Source organism: Panthera leo, chromosome B3, assembly GCF_018350215.1.
Source record: "Panthera leo isolate Ple1 chromosome B3, P.leo_Ple1_pat1.1, whole genome shotgun sequence".
Taxonomy (NCBI): domain Eukaryota; kingdom Metazoa; phylum Chordata; class Mammalia; order Carnivora; family Felidae; genus Panthera; species Panthera leo.
Window position 1 is genome coordinate 124,842,584 of NC_056684.1, and position 21,983 is coordinate 124,864,566.

A 21,983-nucleotide genomic window follows, 5' to 3' on the forward strand; every position below is an offset into this window, starting at 1 on the left:
CTCATTTTGTGTCTGTCACATTTTGGTAATTATCACAATATTTCAAACTTGTTTATTATTATTATATTTAAATTGCTGCAATCTCATGATAAAACTTGAATGGATGAGGAGTTGCTCCTTATGGATGAGGAAAGAAAGTGGTTTCTTGAGTTGGAATCCACACCTGGAGAAGATGCTGTGAAGATTGTTCAAATGATAACTCAAGGATTTAGATTATGACATAAATTTAGTTGAGGCAGGGTTTGAGAAGATTGACCCCAACTTTGAAAGACGTTCTGTGGGTAAAATGCTATCACACAGCATCACATGCTACAGAGAAATAATTCTTGAAGAGAAGAGTCAATCAATGCAGCAAACTTCACTGTTGTCCTAAGAAATTGCCACATTCACTCTGACCTTCAGCAGCCACCACCCCGATTAGTCAGCAGCCATCATCATCAAGGCAAGTCCCTCCACCAACAAAGAGATTACGACTTGCTTAAGTTCAGGTGACCATTAGCATTTTTTAGCAACAAAGTGTTCAATTAAGATATGTACATTGGGTTTTTAGACATGATGCTATTGTACAATTAAAAGTCTGCAATATGGTCTAAACACAACTTTTATATGCAATGGGAAACCAAAAAATTCACTTGACTCACTTTATTGTGGTGGTCTGGAACCAAATCTGCAGCATCTCTGAGGTATGCCTGTAAATAGGGAATGAGGCAATTTTTATAAAATCTAGATATGCAAACTGGATCCTGAACATGCTCACTTTCAAAGACTTCTGCCGCAATTAATATGTATAAATCTTGCACCACTAAAACCTAGAATGTTTTGAGTGCTTAAGCCAGAAGAAGGTAAGGTGTTTTCCAAATTCTTAGAAACCAGTTAATAGCTAGGGAAACCACGCTCACATTTTATTTTGGAATTTGCGTCAATTCGCTTAACCTCACTTAATTCATTCTCTCCCTCTCTCTCTCTCTCTTTCTCTCTCTCTAGTTACCTGAACAAGAATAAGTACTTGACAGCTATTGACCAAGATGCATTTGGAGGAGTGTACAGTGGGCCAACCTTGCTGTGAGTAAGACATACAGAAGAATATGTCGGTCTTTATTTTATTTTATTTGGAATTAAAGGACAGTCACCAAGAGAAGTGGCTGATGTTTACAGGTAAGCCATGTTGTCTTGGCTAAAGACATCCGCAGTAGTCTTCCACCCAGCTGTATAGGCTACTGCTTGGAAGAAAGTTCTTGTTCTTTGACACTCAGAAGGCCACTCCACCGTACCATCCGGATGCCTCATTAGGAAGCCACCTTGGTTGGACATTCATGGAGGCCCCCAGTGCAAAAAAAAACAGGCATCTTTGAGCAGGTGCTGTTTGCAAAATTCTGAGACACAAGGTCTACAAACAGGTGGCAGGCACTCTGTGCAGAGAAAAATGTGTGTGAATGTGCATTGCACAATGCTTGGCATGAAGAAGGAAGAGTATAAATTGTCTGACTCCAATCTAGTAAAATTTACAATCACTGGAAAAGATGAGACATAATTATTTTTAAAAATAGCAGTTTAGAATCTCACCATTGAACATCTGGTCCAGTCCTTGCCAAAGCAGAACATAGCACCCCAGGAGAAGGCACAAGGTAATCCATTAGAGGCAAGGATAAATATTAGAGGTTCTATTTATATTTAAGCTTTTAAAAATAAGGGGTGCCTGGGTGGGTCAGTTCATTAAGGATCTGACTTTGGCTCAGGTCATGATCTCACAGTTCATGGGTTCGAGCCCCACTTGAGGCTCTGCGCTGACAGCTCAGAGCCTGGAGCCTGCTTCAAATTGTGGGTCTCCTTCGCTCTCTGCCCCTCCCCCGCTCACATTCTGTCTCTCTCTTTCTCTCTCAAAAATAAACATTAAGAAATGTTTTTAAATAAAGACAAATTAAGTTTTGGTACTATATACACAGATGACTGCAGCCCCTCAGGTGTCAGGTAGGGAATGGACGCATTCCCAGGGAACAGTGGGTGATCCACAGTCTTGAGTACTTAACATCGTCACTCTTTCACTTCTAACAATTGTACTTCCTTTTTAGATTGAATGCACCTAGTTAAGTGAATTTATGACCTTATTTTTTTTCTTTTTTAAATTAATGTTTTATTTTTATTTTTGAGAGAGAGAGAGAAAAAGAGAATGTGAGCAATGGAGGGGCAGGGAGAAGGGGACAGAAGATCTGAAGTGAGCTCTGGGCTGACAACAGAGAGCCCAATTTGGGGCTCAAACTCATGACTGTGAGGCCATGACCTGAGCTGAAGTTGGACGCTCAATGGGCTGAGCCACCCAGGTGCCCATATGGCCTTATTTTCTTAACACATAGGTGCCATATGAGAGGGCAGAGTGACCCTAAAAATCTACTATACCACATGGGGATTCATTGTTAACTGATGGCAAAGTACTTAAAAGCATTATACATTTTCCTTTCTACAAAAAGTCAAGTGAAAAAAAAATGTGCTGGCCTTTTATGTGATTTTTTTTAACCTAGAAGATACTTTTAGAAGATGACTTTATAGGGACTCCAGGGTGGCTCAGTCCATTGAGCCACCTCTTGATTTTGGCTCAAATCATGATCTCACAGTTTGTGGGATCGAGCCCTCTGTCGGGCTCTGATCTGACAGTGAGGAGCCTGCTTTGGATTCTCTCTTTCCGTCTCTCTCTCTGCCCTTCTCCCACTTGTTCTCTCTCCCTCTCCCTCTCTCTCTCTCTCTCTCTCTCTCTCTCTCAAAATAAAAAAATAAACATTTAAAAAAAGACAACTTTATAACTGCTCCTTCAAGGGGCACCTAGGTGGCTTAGTTGGTTAAGCATCCAACTTTGGCTCACATCATGATCTCACAGTTCATGGGTTTGAGCCCCGAGTCAGGCTCTGTGCTGACAGCTTAGAGCCTGGAGCCTGCTTCAGATTTCTGTGTCTCCCTCTTTCTCTGCCCCTCCCCTGCTCATGCTTGTCTCTCTCTTTCTCTCAAAAAAATAAAAACATTTTAAAAAAAATTTTTAAAGAATTATAACTGCTCCTTCAAGATAAAGGTGATATTTCACTAATGAATGTTGTTTCTCTGAAGAAATTTGTGCTTTAGAAATGGCCTTTAGAAACAGGTATTTAAAAACATTTCCAAGTTATGTAATCTTCCCGATGAGAATGGTGAATATCACTTATGAAAATTATGTTTGCTAAAACCAGGAATTGAATTTTATCCTTTTTAAAAATATTTCAAATCAATAATTACAATGGTCTTAAAATCCACGTGTATAAAATATGAAAATGAAACATGCACAGGTTAGTGTGCAAAAACAACTGATGGACATCCGAGAATATGAATTTCAATAAAAAACATGTGTTTAGTTCCTGAATTGGATTGAGAGTTGAGAATCTTAACTTAATGAGTACAGCCATGCCTGCCTTAGTCCATGGGGAACCATCTATCTTTGTGAGGTGACTTTTTCACTGACAGCCACTTAAACCTAAACTGAAACAGAAGCAGACCTCTGAATAGCTATATCAGAAAGGGTTAAACAGCAATTTTCAAAATTAGTGAAGTATATTTAATTACAGTGCTTTCACTTTAGTGAAATTTTTTTAAAAGATTACTCATTTATTTTCATCTTATCCTTTTAAAATGTATGTTTCGTGTGTTTTATAGTGTATATAACATGGTATTACAGTAATATGTGCACGGAGATCATAAATGTACACAGGTTAAAGGCACATACTCAAACAGTTTTTGCATGTGAATATGTGACCTTGGAAGAATTTAAAGACCAATGATGTAGACTACGACCACTCAAATCGGGGCCACTACAAGGTGAATGGCTAGCCCCAGAATGTACATCAAAATACAGCTTCCTTTATGGAGAAAATCTTCCCATAAAAGCAAAGTTGCCCCAACTGAACAGTGTGCTTCATGAAGTCATTGGCTTGCCTTACAGTACAAGCTTCTTACATTTGTCAAGGACTCATAAGAAACAGTTGGCCAGTGGGCACCAAGCTTTGAGTAGCACTAGTCTAGATGACAAGAGCCTCCAAATCTCCCTTTGCCTTCTATCTCGGTCCCTCTCAATTCCGTCTTCCCCAAACCTGTGTGTGTTAAAATGCAAATCGGATCTTAACACCAATTCTGGTCTCCTGTACCCCTCAGGATAAAGACCTTGGTGTGGCACGCAAGGCTCCGTGATAATCTTCAGCTTTGTCTCTCACACCACTATACACCCCTGACCAATGATCTGTCCGTATTAGCTCTCCTAATACTCCAGCCTACTTACATGGCTATGTTAAACTCTTTCTTCGTTCTGCTTGGAAAACCCTACCACAACCTCATCTGTCTGATTAGCACCTACTACCATTTTATCTTTCAACCAAAAACCTCCTCCTCACTGAAGTCGTTCTTGACCCTTATTCTCCTTAGGGAAAGATAACCATTTCTTCTTCTGTACTCTAGCCCCTCTATGTATGCATCTCAAAGCAACAGTAGTATGTTTCTGTCTATCTCTCCAAGAGCTCCTAGAGGGCAGGGTTATGCCTGTCTTGTTTCTACAGTTCTACTTCGTTTTACAATGCCTAAAACACAGTACTAGCTTAAAAAATGTTAGCAAAATTAATACGGTATACAATAAATACTTGAATCACACTTCTGTAAATGCTGTAGCCTTTAAATAGCAGTCACATTTTAAAGACATTTCAGTACCTTGTCCTTAAGGGAGAGTGTCCATTTATATTTCTTTCTAAGTGGTAAATTAATTTATCTATTTGTTTCTGTTGCTTAAAAGTTGTTTTGATAGTATTGGCAAGATTTTTTTTTTTTCAAGACTCTCTGGCCAAGTTAAGAGCAGCTGTGCAACTACTTGACAATGCAATTCCTGCTTCTGGACACAGGCCAGGTTGTGAAAAGTGAGCTAGATTAGGAGCGAGGCCTGGACTTGACTCCTGCTTTCATCACTAATTGTGAGACCCATGACTCAGTGATCTTATTTGTCAAAGCAGAGTTACTAAAAGTAGTGAAGCTTAAGTAAGAAAATAAACTAAAAGCACTTTGTATATGCTTCACGAATGTTAAGCATTGTGATTACCTTTGCTTCTTCCTGCCTCTTGATACTTCATTATTCTTACCTTTCTAAGCCTTTCTGCTCACTCCTTCCTAATCTTTCTCACTAGAGATCATTGCCCCCAGTATTTCAGTTCTGAGCTCTGGCTCTTTCTCCTCTCTGTCTCTCCTTTGGTTAAATCACTTGTTCTCAAATATTATGACAATATGAGAGAAATTTTCTAATTTCAGGTTTTTCAGAACTCTGATTTAGTTATCTCACTTGCCTGAAATTTCTACTCCTTCCCTGTCATTCTGACCCATTTGCATCAGTTCGATTAAATTCTTCCTAATCAACCTCTGAAAATGTACAGTAAACATTTATTGATCATAGGCTAAGCTCAGGACTCTTCGTTAGGAGCTTTTGATGGTGGGAGGGGGGGTCCTATTTTGACAGGTGGTCAGGGAAAGCCTCTTTGAGAAGGTAACAATTGGGAAAAAATATGACAGTCATAAAGGAACAAGGCATGTGACTACCAGAAAGAAAAGCATTCTAGACAAAGTGCAAAGACCCCCGGGTAAGAACATTCCTGGCATGTTTGAGGAATAGCAAGGAGGCTGTTGTAGCTCAAGAAGAGTAAACTAAATAGGAAAAAGATAGAAGTTGTGGTCAAAAAGATAACGGGGTGGGGAGAGCAACTTGTGGATGGCCTTAAATGTCACTTTAAGGTCTTTTATTTGCTCCTAGATATAGAGGAAGCCATTGGAGTCTTTTGCCATGATCTGACCTTTGTTTCAGTAGGGTCACATTGGCTGTTGTGTTGAGAGTAGGGTGCCAAGTCTGGGAGCTGGGACACCACTTAGGAATGTATAAAAATAATGTAGGCATGAGGTGATAGCAGCTTGTAACAAGGTAGTAGCAGTGAAGGCAATAAGAAACGGTCAGTTCAGACTATATTTTAAAGGTAAAGCCGATATGATGTGCTGATGGAATGTACATAGGGAATGAGAAAAAGAGAAGAATCAAAGACAACTGCAAGGGTTTTGGCGTGAGCAGCCAGACGAATGGGATCACTACTTCCTGAGAAAGGGAAGACTGTGGGAGGAGTTGGTATAGTGGTGAAGAACAGTCTGAGGTATGTGTGACACATCCAAGCAGACTGTGATAGCTACAGATGGGAAAGTAACACAAGAGATCAGGGCTAGAGATGTATTTGAGATGCTTTGGAATGTAGGTGGTAATGGGAGATGTGATTATGGAGGAAATCTCAATAAATGGCTAGAATGGAGACTTCTGATAACCCTCCCCACCAAGAGAGCTCCAAGAGAAAGTTCTGGAAATAAAATAGATTGATACATTATCTGACAGGATTGGCTGTATGAAAAACTATTTTGATAGATGTTTTAGAGAACTTTAGAGCATGTGCAAGACTTAGCAAGAAGTCCATCCAAACAAGGTACATAAATAAGAGAGATGTTTCATAAAGATGTTTTGTAAGGAAATAAAGCTACACAAGAAAGGAAATGAAATCAAAATATGCAGAGTTGTCATAACCAAAATACTAAATATAAGCTTAACCAAATATGTCCTAAAACTGTTTCCGGCGATTAGAGGGGGTGTCAGGAGAATTTGTGTGTAGGGTAATAGAAGAGAGCTAAATCCTCATCTTCCCTAGCAGGAAGTCAGTGGGTGAATCAAAAGCCAATAAATCAAAATATATTTACAATTATGGGAAAAAATATCAGTTAAAAGTTAAAAGTAGTTGTTTTCAGGGCATCAGAAAGCAGACTACAGGGAGGAATTGCACCAGAGCCTGTATAACTAAGCTTCCAGTGTAGTTTGCTTTTTAAAAATAGGTCCACACATTATTTTAATGAAAATTAGAATTTAATTTTTTTTTTTATTTTTTATTTTTTTTTTAAATTTTTTTTTTCAACGTTTTTTTATTTATTTTTGTGACAGAGAGAGACAGAGCATGAACGGGGGAGGGGCAGAGAGAGAGGGAGACACAGAATCGGAAACAGGCTCCAGGCTCCGAGCCATCAGCCCAGAGCCTGACGCGGGGCTCGAACTCACGGACCGCGAGATCGTGACCTGGCTGAAGTCGGACGCTTAACCGACTGCGCCACCCAGGCGCCCCAAATTAGAATTTAATTTAGAAAGAAAACTACAAAGCACAGGAAAAGAGGACAATGGATATGGCAGCATTTGAAATGCCAGTAGCAGGAAAGTAAGAAATGAACAAAGAGTTCAATCTCACCCTTCAAATTTCAGGCAGTTGTCTTAAAGAGCATCTAGTAACTACTCATGAATGGCTTTGTAACATCACCATGTACCTCTTGTCTTGAACATTTGTCAAAGTCTTTATCACTGTATTTCCCACAGATCTTCTCCCTATTAACCAGATTTTAAGATCCTAAGTAAATCGACTATGTCTTACACTTTCTGTAATTTCCCTGCTTCAAAAGACAAGACAGCAAGTATTCAATAAATATTTGATAAGTTGTAACTGAATACCAAATAGCCATGATTTGGGTGTGAGTTGGTGTTAAAGCCAACTTGGAAAACCTTAAACTCCAACTAAAGAGAAGAAAAATGGCTGCTATATATTTCTGCTTCATAAAGATATTTGAGAAAGAACACAGTCCTTTCCAACAGTCAACAAAAACAGTAAATTTTGCCCACTTAGTTTACCATCTTTTCTCAAGGTCATTTCTCAAAAAAGAATCTAATTCAAAACAGGTGCAACATCTAAAGTACGGCCTGTTCTATTTTTTAAAGCCTTTTAATATAGTTTGGGAGTTCAATAACATTTATTACCTATTGTTTTTCTAATCAAGACATGCAATCTCATTTTCTATTTTTATGCTTTTCATTTTTGATTATCTTGTTTTCTTTTAATCTTATTTTGAAAGAGAAGCTCTCGGTGTTTATAATCCCCAAGGAAAGAATGCACTGAAATGCAATACCTTCCATAATAACCAGAGTTCTCTAAGGTCTAAATTATGTAACTCACGTTAATAAGCATTTAACCTACCACTGAAAATGATTATAATAGTCCCAGTTACTATTATAAGTATCTCCTAAGAAGAGAACAGCTCTGTAACAATATCCTTGAGTCTGTGTAACATGCCTCAACAAAAATAAACTTTTGTTGCTATTAGCTGATCAAATGAATTATTTAAAAATCTAAAGATCAAGGCACTGCCATCTGGGTTTACAGAAGAATAAGCACCTTATGTTCTTGTCTTTTACTCAATGATCTTCACAAAATCATACTATTAGATGGCTGAAAAATTGTGGCACAGTTCTTTTGGGCATATGTGAAGTCCACTGGTGTGTTGAATGCATAATTTTCTAGGTATGAGCCTGGACAAATTTATTTTTCATTGAGATATAATTTCCATACAATAACATGCAGTTTTCAAGTATACAATTTGATACGTTTGGGCAAAATTATGTTATCCTATTTTAGTCAAGGCTTCAAACATTTTCATCAACCAGAAAATTCCCTCATGCTCCACCTTCCGTATACAACGACATATCTATGTATTTTTCTAATGTAAAAGTCTAGGAGTAAAATTGTTAGGTCACAGGACAGATGTACATTTAACTTCATAGGAAATAATGCCTCCCAAAAATCCCATTTTCTACTCAAACCAGAGAGGTATGAAAGTTTGATATTTGCTTACCCATTATATTGTCAGTCTTTTTGATTTAGCCATTCTAGTTGCTATAAAGTGGTTTCTCATTATGGTTTACTCTGTTTTCCCTGATTATTAATGATGTTGAGTACCTTTTCATGTACCTCATAACCATTTGTATATTTTCTTTTGTCAGGTGTCTGTTCAAATATCTTACCTTATTTGATTAGATTGTTTGTCTTTTTGTTGTTGAGTTGCGATCCTGAGTACAGTTTAGTCCTAAATGAAATCAGCTTTAGTCCTGACCCCAAGGCCATCACCATCCATAGTTGAACCTCTCCTTTTCTCTTTCCTTTCTAAGGAGAAATAGCTAATCTGAAGCAAACTTGTAGGAGTGCCTGGGTGACTCAGTTGGTTAAGCGTCCAACTTTGGCTTAGGTCATGATCTCCCGGTTCATGGGTTCAAGCCCTGCGTCAGCACAGCCCTCTGTGCTGACACATCAGTGCCTGAAGCCTGTTGCGGATTCTGTGTCTCCCTCTCTCTGTGCCCCTCCCCTGCTCATGCTCTGTCTCTCAAAAATAAATACACATTAAAAAAAATTTTTTTTAAGAAAATGCAGCAAACTTGTGCAAGGTGTTCATTTACTCACTTATTCTACATTTTACTGAGCACCTACTGAACTCCATGAATGTTATAAGGATAAGACATAACTTCTGCTTTTAAAGAGGTTACAGCCAAATTTAGGAGAAATGTGAGTAAATAACTGTAAGTTTGATGTCAAAAGAGCCATAACAGATATTTAGAGAATCAAGATACCATTTCTAGGTAGGGTGACCAGCAAAGGCCTCATTAAAGAAGATGGTATTTGGTGGGCTTCAGATAAGGGGTAGAATTGCAACAGACAGAGATGGAGAAAGAACAAAGGCAATTCTACTTAAAAACATAGGATGTGTCCAAAGAATAGTAACAATAACAGCAACAAAACACAATTTGGGGCAAAGGATAGTGTTGGAAAAGTGTATTGTGTTGAAATCATGTTGTGAGGAACATGACCTGACTCAGCAGGTCAAGGATGGCCCACTGAAGAATTACTATGGAAATATTAGTAATAGTTATATAACCCATTACAGTTTGTGGCCCTTTTCAACTCACCCCCATGCCTTCTTTCTTTCACCTTCACCCACCCTTGGCCCTGACACTATTAGTCTTGGATACCTCTGTCCCAACAACTGTGCTGTGACTGCTCATCTATATCTCCTGGCTATTTGGCAGGCACCGGACCTCCAAAGATAGGGACAAGATCAAATCCAAAGACCTAATCAGCCTGGCACTCCTTGTCTTCCTTTCTGTGTTTGTCAAACAGAGCCCTTGGGGCAGCTCTCTTGGACAGGAAGGGAACCTCCTAGGGGTGGAAAACCAGAGGAGGTTTGTCTGCTAGGCTGCTCTGCTCACTGGAGTGATAAATGAGTTGCAAAGGTAAACATACTCTTACAGTTTCTGGCTCGGGCATCAAGCCATCAAGCCAGCAGACCTTTGCCAAGAGATCCAAGTTGTTGGGGAAGCAACCAAAGTGGGTCATCCCTCCTAAGACACACACCTGTGTCTCCAGAGGCAAGGAGATGGCTTGCGACCATTTTGTTCAGTCCTTGAGAGCTACAAGGAAGGTCACAGAAGAATTTGAAGAGAAAGAGTAGATAGAAACCTTCCCATAATTGTGTGCATGCTGGCTTCTTGAAGTAGGATGGCCTACTTCAGTCCTAGGAATCTTCAGACTGGAAGACTTGTGTCAACAATTCACGAGAGTTGGATAACAAAAAAATCCAAATTTATTGATCAGTAGCATCTCTTACTACCATAGCCACTGATATGAGAAAACAGAGCTAATACTTTAAGTCACAGCAATCTATCATGGTAGGGTTACTTTTTATAACTAATGATAAAACATTGCAGAGAATTCCTAAACTAGAGGGCTGACTCTTGGTGGGAGAGAGGTGATGGAGTTATTACAAAGGTCCTCAAAATCATATGAACCTTTGCATTTCTTCAACTGACTAAAATTTCAACTACTATCATCCTCAAAAGTTTTTTACTTTAACTGAAAGAGAAGTTCTCCAAAGCACCAAGAGCCAGGGTCCTGGAGCAGTGGCCTCAAATGATCATGCATTTTCCACCAGGGTATTCAGTCTGAATAAATGTTCTCATATCTATGCCAATATGGACAGTAAACTGGGATGACCTTTCACCTATAAAAATGAATAATTCACAAACCCATTAACTGTTTCTTGTAACATGGTTTTGCTAAAATTAGTTCTTTAAGTAAGGGCTTTTTACTTTCATCAAAACTGATAGAACATAAAAGAATATTTGCTGAGTCTGAATTCTAGGAAAACAATGCTTGCAAAATGTTCTAAAACATATAAATTCTGAACAGTTTTATTAACTAATCACTGCTCTTTAGTCAGGAGTCCTCAACAGTAACAAATCTTAGAACAGAAAGTAAGTCAGAGCACATCTTCTTTGCAATTTTAAGTATAAACAATCTACCTTTAAGTAAGCGCCTACTAGGCTGTCTGCTAAATATTTTGTATAAATTATTTTATTTCATCCTATCGATCCCAGAGGATTCTGACCCCTCCAACACTACTCCTCTCAGAGTTTTTGGTGATTTCACCCACATAAAGTCTCAATTAGTCATGTGGTGAAAAAAAGATTGCATAGAGCCAAATAGACAAGGCAAAAATCATTATTCTATAGCACGTTTTACTCATGATTTTACAATTAACTAGAAGATGCTGACAACAGACTTACTGATAGGAGGGATAAATTAACCTAGGATTAAAATTTTCAACAAATAACCCACAAACATAAACACATGAAACAGTTTTTGGTGTGCACAATTAGGCACTCAGTTCTTCCCAAGTAAGTATAGATGAATGCTAAATTCTTTGACTCTTCTGAGATTTTTACTCTTGCGACAGGAAATAAGGTAGTTAAGGGTTATCATTCTGACACACTATTTCTGCCAAGTCACTGAAATCCATTTTGTTAATTATGTTCTGTTTCTGAGTCTAAAGGAAATAAACACCTTAAAAGAAAGTGGACTTTTCACGTCTCACCAGTAGCATTGAGGTCCTTTAGCCACCACTGTGGTGATGGTCACTTCGTATGTGTTTTGGGGAGGAGAGGGAGAGGATTCAACACTAAGGAAAAGGATAGGTTTTTATTTCAGTATCTGAATATTGGCAATAAATTGCCATCATTTCCTCTTGTCATTGTGTGGTGGAGAGCTGACCATACTGACTTATAGTATATGGGTAGTTTGTCTTTGAAGGATCCATTATGCTTATATGGTAAGTTCCATGGGATTTCATAGGTCACAGAAGCAAAAGGCTTAAAAGAAATATAATTGTACAAACTTGAGAGATAGAGGAAAGGTTAACAGTGATTTCTGAGTTACAAAGCAATTATATTTTTGAGCTTCAGCTGTGTTCTCTGTTCTTTACAGATAGTATATCACCTTTACCCTTTTTAACTATTCAGTGGCAGGTGTTATTATCCCTATTTAACAAAGAGAAACTGAGGTGCAGAGATAATAGGTAAGTCCCCAAGGTCATTTGGCCATAAGCGATGGTGCTAGAATGCAAACCAGCACTAACTAACCCAGAAACACCGTCTCTTCCTAGGGGCACAAAGGGGCACAAAGTGAGCCCCTTTCACATATGATTGTTCTTGCACCTGTTGTAATTCTCCAACTTTCCTAGATCATTTTCTTCAATTTCTGCTTAAAATGCTCCAGTCCTTACAAATAGCAAAGACTTTGCTGAAACAGCTCCCTATCCATGATCTGTTCTCTGATTCCATCTCCTACTTCTTTCCTACTCAACACTCCACACCAGCCACACTGAACACATCCCCCTCCAACATGTTGCCACCTAGGGGTTGTGCACTAACTGTCTTCTCTACATAGATGGCTTTTCCCCCAGGTATCCATGGGACTTGCTCCTTCGCCTCCTTCAATTTTTGCTTAAATGTAATCTTCTCATCAAGGTCTTCCCTGAACACCCTATTTAAATTTGCAAGCTGCACACATTGCACTTCCTTCCTGTATGTTTCTCCTGCATGCTTATCACTATCACCATCTGGATGTCTAATAGGCATCTCAAACTCAACCTGTCCAAAACTGAACCCGTGATCTTTCCCTCCATACCTTCCTCACTTCCCCATTTCAGGAAATGGAAAGTCTATGTTTTAGTTGCAGACCATAAATCTCAGAATCATTCTTTTTTTAACCTTTTATTTAAATTTTCTTTAATGTTTACTTATTTTTGAGAGAGACAGAGATAGAGCATGAGGGGGGATGGGCAGACAGAGAGAGGGAGACACAGAATCTGAAGCAGGCTCCAGGCTCCGAGTGCCTGGATGTAAGAGCCTGAGGTAAGGCTCAAACTCACGAACCACAAGATCATGACCTGAACCTAAGTCAGATGCTTAGCCCACTGAGCCACCCAGGCACCCCTCTCAGAGTCGTTCTTGACTCCCCTCTTTCCCACCCATATCCAATGCATGGGAAAGTTCCATTGGCTCTATCTTTTCAATCTGTAGAAACTCCAACCATTCTCAGCAGTTCCAGTGCTACCACTCTGGTCCAAGGCACCTTCCTTGAACCTTGGTCTTCTTGTTTCTACCCTTTGCTCTCTTTGGTTTACTTTCAAAGCAGTACCCAGATTCGTCCTTTGAAATGCTTGGTCAGGTTATACCATTCCTCTGAAGACTTCTGATCTCACTCTGATAGAAGACAAAGTCCTTCTGATGGCCTACAGCCTCGTAGGAATATGATCTAGCTCCCCGTTACCTCTCTGATTTCACCCACATTTTCGACTCCCCCACTGTTTCAGCTCCAGCCACACTGGCCTCCTTGCTTCCTCAAACATAGCAGGGCCTATGACACTATCTGGTCTCCCAGCCTGCACTGTTCTTGCCTCAGACATCAACATGTTTCTCTCCCTTACCTCCATCGGACCTCTGCTCAACTATCTCTTCCATGAGGCCTTCCCTGACACCCTCCCCAATTGTGACCCCTTTCTTAAGCTCTTCCTTTCCTCTTCCCTGTCTTCCTCTTTCCCATAGTACTAATTATCAAATATACTGTGTTTTTTTTAATGCTTATTTATTTTTTTGAGAGAAAGAGAGAGACAGAGCATGAGCAGAAGAGGGGCAGAGAGAGAGGGAGACACAGAATCTGAAGCAGGCTCCAGGCTCTGAGCTGTCAGCACAGAGCCTGAGGCAGGGCTCAAACTCACAAGCCATGAGATCATGACCTGAGCTGAAGTCAGATGCTCAACCAACTGAGCCACCCAGGTGCCCCAAATATACTCTGTGTTTTACTTATTTTTTTTAATTGTCCCTCTCTCTCCACTAGAATATAAGCATGAGAGGAACAAGAATTTCTTCCCATTTACTTTACTGCTAGAGCCCTAGCTGCTTGTATCATAGATCAATACATAAAAAGCAATCAATAAATATTTGTTGAATAAATGCATATCATGTTTTAAAATGCTCATAATCAATCAGGCTCGCTCTTGAACATATAGCTTTTAAGCCCTTAAGCTTTTAAGCCCTTTCTGAGTCAGTATTAATAAATTAAACTGCCTTTTAAATGGTAAATTAATCTTCTTTCTGTTTTAGATGCATTTCATCTACCAATTTGCAGATGTGACTATACATTTTTAATGGGTCAGCTTCCACCTATTGACCTTTAGGAAAAGCCCACATTTATTACAAGCAAACATTAAAGAGACTTGAAATTGCTGCGGAAACACTGGCAGGCTAATTAGTGCTTATTTAATTTACAACTGGGGGCGCCTGGATGGCTCAGTCGGTTAAACATCCGACTTCGTTTCAGGTCGTGATCTCACAGTTGGTGGGTTGGAGCCCCATGTCAGCTGTGCTGACAGCTTGGAGCCTGGAGCCTGCTTTGGATTCTGTGTCTCCTTCTCTCTCTGCCCCTCCCCAGCTGGCACTCTGTCTCTCTCTTGAAATTAAATAAACACTAAAAAAATTTTTTCATTTACAATTGAATTCATCAAAGGTTCATCTTAAATAATAATGACAATGCATATCACAAAAATGGAAATTATTTCCATGTTTGGGGATGTTAGAATACATAATTGCTTGAGGAGAAATTTGTTCTTCTGATGACACCGAATATCAATTGGGTCTTTTTTTTTCCTGGCATCATTAAAATTCCATGATATTCTTGCCCTGTATGTAACCCTGCAGGTCTCACTCTTTCCAAATTCATGTCCTGTTACTTTCATTAGACACATAACTCGAGGTGGTTCCCATGACCTAGACAATCAGATTTCCTACTGTCTGCCAGGCTTAGCTCCACTGCACTGTTTTGTGAGTAAATACTTGCTAGAGACAAATTCTCAGGAAGCTTGGTACCCAACACTTAATGAGCTCTTTGTGGAAAGTGCCAAAGTCACTAAGAGAGAGGGCAGCCCTCCAGCCTGTAGGTCTCCATCCATTTGGCTACACTCACAAATCATTTTGGGCCCCTTTAGTGCTGATAGCTGCTCTCCATATTCTCTCACTCCAAAAACAAAATGTTTAAATCTTGCTACGTTTTGCAAGTTTTATTTTAGGAAAGAAGGTACACTGTTAGTAAATCCTGGATTCAAAGTGGTCAAATAAAAAATTAGGTGAATGAGGAAAGATACAGCTTCAAAGAAGTTAAAATGATCCCTGCCTTGTTGAGTTTGGGGATTTTGTCAGACTGAGGCTCATTCTCTCCATCAACACCAGACATGGGAATCTGCCTAGTTGTCTAGTTGTCTGGCTGACTCAACACTCAACAAGTATCTGTTCTAAGCTCTTGCACAGATCTACATATTAAATGGAGTAATGACTAAGAGTTAAGGTGATAAATTCAACCTAAGCTTTTATTTCCTCTCCCTCTTGAGAGGCCCCTAAAATGATAGGAATGGCATTTTGATATACATAAATCCACAAGGACGGAGAGGACAGATGAGAGTGCGTGGGTGGTCTGGTGAGCTACAGAATTCTGAATGAGAAAAGGCAGAAGAGAAGGAGACAAAAATGAGTACTCAGAGGAAGCACACCTGAGGAGGCAGCTGCCTTGCCTTGCAGAACCTCTGAAGGGTGTGGGATTTGGAGGTGATGGGGGTGGCAAGTGACAGAGTGAAACGTGGGGCTATAAACAGAAGGATTTATTGAAGGTCTGCATCTGGAAATGTTAACCCACCGCCCTATTCATGTAAAATGCCAGCAGCCAAGAGTACCTTCCCTCTAGGCTAGAAATGTGAAGTCTCTTTTCTGAAGAAGTTGACAAATTCTAAAACAAACAAACAAAAAGCCTCCATATTCTGGCATTTTTAGGATACGACAGCATATATGCCACACAATTGTCCTAAAGCAGACTCTCGCCAGTAGATAAGCTCCCAATTAGATTTTCAGCGCCTTGTTTTTAAGCATGAGCATGCAACCTAGGATCACCGGCCAAAGAACGTTTGTGACTTGAAAGATCAAAACCAAGATAAACAAGTGGGGTGGAAATAAGCCTGGAGGAGCCAAACACATTGAAGAGAACAGGAGAGAACTTTCAACAAAGCAACCATTAGTGACCTGAGATAAATCTGAGAAGACATGTCTCATTGCAAGGTGACAATAATGATAATAGATATTTATTGAGAACACACTGTCAGCTATTGTTCAACAAACCCGACATAAAAAAACTAAGGCACAAAAAGGTTAAGTGACTGGTAGTAAGTATAGAAGCCAGGATTCAAATCCAGATAGTCTGAATTTAAAAGCCATTCTTCTAAACATTCTAAACATAGTGTGCTTCCTCAAATACACTATAAAAAAGGAAAACATGAAAGCTCTTCTTAAAATGTATCTTTCTATTTGACAAATATGTAGTCACAACTTTCTGTCTTTCAAGCACCAGTCTAAGTGCCAAAAATACAGCAATGAACAGAATAGGCAGAGTCCCAGCTTTCATCAAACTAAAACTAAAAATTCAAAGCCAGGCACAGGAAGACAAATCCTGCATGATCTCATGTATATGTGGAACCTAAAAAAGTTGAACTCATAGTAAGAGAGTAGATTGGTGGTTGCCAGGGATTGAAGGATGGGGAAATAGGGAGATATTGGTCAAAGGGTACAAAGTTTCAGTTATGCAGGATGTATTAAGGTCTGAGGACCTGATGTACACCAGAGTGACTACACTTGATAATACCATTTTGTATACTTGAAATTTACTAAGAGAGTAGATCTTAAATGTTCTCCCCATTAAAAAAAAACTGTGTGAGGTGATGGATATGTTAATTGGTTGAATTGTAATTATTTCAAAATGTACACATATATCAAAACACCACATTATACACCATAACTCTATACAATTTTTATTTGTCAATTATACCTCAATAAAGCTGGAAACAAAAGTTTAAGTTTTATTTATTTATTTTGAGAAAGAGAGAGAGAGAGAGAACAAATGTGAACAGGAAAAGAGTAGAGAGAGATAGAATCCCAAGCAGGCTCCTCACTGTTAGCACAGAGCCTAATGTGGGGATTGAACTCATGAACTGTGAGATCATGACCTGAGCTGAAATCAAGAGTCCAACACTTAACTGACTGAGCCACCCAAACGCCCCTGGAAACAAAATTTTTTAATTAATTCTTTAAATTAAGTAGAAGAGATGGATGAGGGGCGCCTGGGTGGCTCAGTTGGTTAAACATCCGACTTCAGCTCAGGTCACGATCTCACCGTCCGTGAGTTCGAGCCCCACGTCGGGCTCTGGGCTGATGGCTCAGAGCCTGGAGCCTGCTTCTGATTCTGTGTCTCCCTCTCTCTGACCCTCCCCCGTTCATGCTCTGTCTCTCTCTGTCTCAAAAATAAATAAACGTTAAAAAAAAAAAAAATTAAAAAAAAAAAAAAAGAAGAGATGGATGATATGGTCAAAGAATTCTACCATTAGATTCAATAAAAAATAATAGGAGAAATTACAAGAAAAAATGGGAATAAGTCTGATGAATATAGGAAGTTCCTTTTTCACTTCCTAGGAATTACAGAGAGGGAACAAAGAAAATACGAGGAGTAAGTTATCCTGGAAACAATACCAAAAATTGTCCTAAAGCTGAAGAACATAGCCCTCCAGATTGAAGGCTCCACCCCCACCCTCAGTGGCCAGCACAATAAGTGCAAAAAGATCCATATCAAGGGTTACCTTCATGAAATCTCACACTGGGAACAAAGAGAGTGCCATATAATCATTTCACAAAATATACATGTATCAGATCATCATGTTGTATACCTTAAACTTACATATGTTATACATCAATTATATCTCAGTAAAACTGGAAATTAAAGAGAGAGAGAGACAGCCATAAAAGCTACCAGAGAGTAAAAACCAGTCAATGACCAAAGAATAAGAAACTAAATCTCATCTTTCTTACCAAAAGCAACAATGAGTGATAGAATTCAGTACAGTAAAGCCTTCAGAATTCTGAAGAAAAACTATTTACAACCTGAAATTTTACAGCCAGGTGAAGTATCAACTGAATATAAGGATAGGGGGAAAAAAAAGTCATTTTCAGACATGCAAGAATGCAGAAAATATCTCTTTCATATATAGCCTTTCTAAGAAATTACTCAAACATTTCCTCCAATGAAAGGGAAAAAATCAAGAACACACACAGGATTTAGGAAGAAATTTCCACTGGGGACAAGGAGCACTCTTCTAAGAAGCTAGAATTGTATAGACTTTGGAGGAACCATGGCTTCAAGCTGGAAAGCAATACGTTGAGATCCAAGTTTCAGAAAGAACATTCTGTCTTTAAGTCTGAAAGTGGGATTAGTAGAAGGTTTCTAAGACCAGGCAGAAAGTTTTTGCACACCTCAGGTGAAATGTAATTCAGATCTAAACTAAGGTGGTTGCAATGAGAACCAGGAGACTGTAAATGGCTAAAGACTTATAAACAACTGAGCTATCCTCTGATGAGGGGTATAGCTCAATTGTATCTTAGTATAGACACTCATGGCATAAATGTAGGGCAAGAGCAAAAGAGACTCCATGAGAACACAAGCCCCACAAGATGGTAGACAGAAAATAGGAAATAAACACCAGTAGGCTTGAAGGGAAGAATCAGGAATTCTTTGAGTGGAGAGTCAGTGTTACAACCGTGTTCAAGTATAAAGGAACTACCTTCCTTTCTGATAGCAGCCAGATTATATCTGATTAAAACTGTAGCTCTCTGCAAGAGGGGTTAAATCCCCAATAACGAGAAAAAGCAGTCACTCCTCTTGCTTGACTCTATAAAGTAACAAAGTAGCATGAGTGGAGCGACCTACATCAGGAAAGGGCAGCAGCTCAGGAGCACTTTAGGTAACAGTAGGCCTAATGGATAGTTAGAGCTTCATCAAGTGGCTCGTGACAGCAGGGAGTCAGATGGTCCCAATAGATTCTAATTTGGGCTGTAAGGGGCCTTAGGTGCCTGAGATGAGTGCATAGGCCAGATCTGTAGGACATTAAAGAGCATGGCAGGAAGAGTAAATGTTATTCATGGTACATTGGGAAGTCACTGAAAGGTTATTCAACCCATATGTTATGACTCAACCCATATGTGATGACTACTTTGGCTGCTATGTGAAGGATGGACTGGAAGGGAGGAAGGGTAGACAAGAAAGCTATTGTACCAACAGATGGCATTAGCTTAGACTAGAGAGTTTAAACTGGAGATGGAAATACATGGATTCAAAAGTTTTTTGGATGTTTGTTTTGTTTTGTTCTGCTAGATTTAATGGAAAAGAGTACATTTGGGTGGGGATGGGGAATCAAAAGCTAAGTGTAGGATGGACCTGTTAAATTGGAGTTGCCTATGAGGCATCCAGGATGAGATGTCAAATAAGCAGTTGGATATGTAAGTCAAGATCTGGCCTGGAGCTCTATTTTCTGGGTTCCTTGCTTCTGACTCAAGATAAACTCCAAATTGGGCAAGAAGGGAATTGACATTTATTGAACACCTACTATATGCCAAGTACCCATTATGTTACAGATGTTTCTATCATAAGTTTTACACATTTCCCAACACCTGCTTTTCTCCATGCATGTCCAAGCACCCTCCCAATTCAGCCCCTCTGAGACCCAATTGGTGGCCATCTGAGATATGCTTGGGTTGCAGACACTCAGACACAGCATGGAATCAGTTTCTCCCCAACAGATTCCTAATGAGTCCCTGGAGGGTTACTGCGCCTGGACATATATTCAAAGACTCCAGAGACCTGACTGATGATAAGGAGTAGAGAAGAGTTCCTGGAGCACTGAACCTGAACTTTAGATCCAAATTATAGTTACCCTTGTTTGCTGAGTCTCTTTGGATATAACATGCCTCATTTCTTTGTCTTCGATTTAATTTCCATCTGCTTCATAAAAATGTTCTGAGAATTGATGTGAGATTCTAAATTACCTAGAGAGCATCTTAAGTAATGCAGATTCCTCCTGTTGGTTTGGGGTATGGCTCAGGAGTCTGTATTGCATGTAATTCTGATGCTGGTCCATGCTGGTGTCTGGACAAGAAACACTGATTTACAGAATGGCGAATTGGTAGTTTTCACCAAATATCTGCCTTCATACTATCCTCACCACATGGATTACTATAGCAGTTTGTTTGTTTGTTTGTTTGTTTGTTTGTTTTTTAACTGAGGCCCAAATTCTTTGACACTCCTCCAATTGTGAGATGGTTCTATGTTCCCCACCTTTCAATCTACTAGTTCTCTTGGGACACCCCAGATGCTTCCTTTCAAAATGCTCCCTCTCAGAACCTGACTGCCCTGATGTGAGAAGCCCAAGCCCAATGGAGAAGCCATCTTAACAGTCCATTTGAGCTGAGCTTTGAGTCGTCTCAGCCCTGGCCCAGGCATGTAAGTGAAGGAGTCTGCATATAATACCAGCCCCCATCACTGACTTGCCCTGGCAAGTCTTCCTAGCTGAGCCCCAGACATCATAGAGCAGAGATAAGCCACCCCTGCCACACCCTGTTCAAATTTCTGACCCACAAAACTATGCTAACAATAAAAAGACTGTTGTTTGATGCCACTTAGTTTTGGGGTGTTTTGCCATTCAGTAATTGGGATGGTTCCTAAAGTATTTTCTCAAGAAAAGCTATTAAAATGCAAACGCAGTACTTGGAAGGATAAGCTCTTTCAGATGAACACACGCAATCAGTGTATCCAACAGATAGCAAAGCAGGGAAAATGAGCCAAGAGATGCTCTCTTGTTTCACTGACATGACTGCATCACTGCATAAAGAGACACACAAGTTGCTTTCAGAAAACCGAAGGCAGGAAGATAGCAACACCTTGAAGACAGCATGTCTAAAAGGGAAAATACAGCATCAACAGGACAGATGAGGCAGAAGAGTAACGTCTAGCTTCACTTACTTCACATTTCCCCTTATGGTTGGCTCCAAAATCCCTCAACTCACTCATTAACTGCAAAGTGGTTCATTTATGCCAGTTTCCCACACATACTTGCTTAGTTTTCAAAATTAGCTGGGATCATACAGTAATGAGTGCCAAGGGTAATTCTTACCACCAGGCAAGTTTGAGAAATGCTGAATTATAGAATTTTTAAAGTACATACAACACAGAATAGCAAATGTGGCACCCTTCCCTGAGAATTACAGCTCTGTAGTAAGAACGGACTTAATGTGAGAGCTTCGTGTTTGTAAAAAATGACTAGCATGTTCTAGCAGCCTTGAACCCAGAGAATGTAAATCCCAGCTAAGTACAATGGCAACGACATGGAGGAAGAAGCTGTAGATATTGGAATTCACTTGCTAATCAGTACTACTAACTATATTAAACATTTTAAGTGTAATTATTTAAAAAATCATAATAAAAAATCATGTAAAAATCATGTAAAATCTAACACTATTCAGTGACTATTTTAATTGATAAAATATAAAATGAGAGATATTAGGTTAAATGTTCATGGTTTTATTCAAGCTATTATTCAATGCAAGCAAGACAAAATGATGGAGCAGGATATATAACCTGGACTGTCTGGGACTGAGAAAAGAACAGGAAATGCTACACTACAATGGGAATTACTTCTACTTGAGTAACTAACACTAGTGTCTATGTTGCTTCCAGCCTCACCACCTTCCTCATTATTTTCAGAGGTGACTTGATTACTAATGTAAATACTGGAGTTTTCTTTACAGGAAATATGTTGACAGCCTCCTAAAGGAAGCGTAAGGAGGT

At 39.4% G+C, this 21,983-nt stretch overlaps 1 protein-coding gene across 2 annotated transcripts in view; it reads left to right on the top strand.

Moving 5' to 3' along the window:
* The window catches only part of TSHR (thyroid stimulating hormone receptor), a 158,257-nt gene that overhangs the window by 130,828 nt on the left and 5,446 nt on the right, over positions 1–21,983 (top strand). For both annotated transcript variants that reach the window (XM_042943978.1, XM_042943977.1), the window contains one exon: positions 985–1,062. In XM_042943978.1, the coding sequence (XP_042799912.1) occupies positions 985–1,062 (78 nt within the window). The remainder of the gene's footprint in view (positions 1–984; positions 1,063–21,983) is intronic.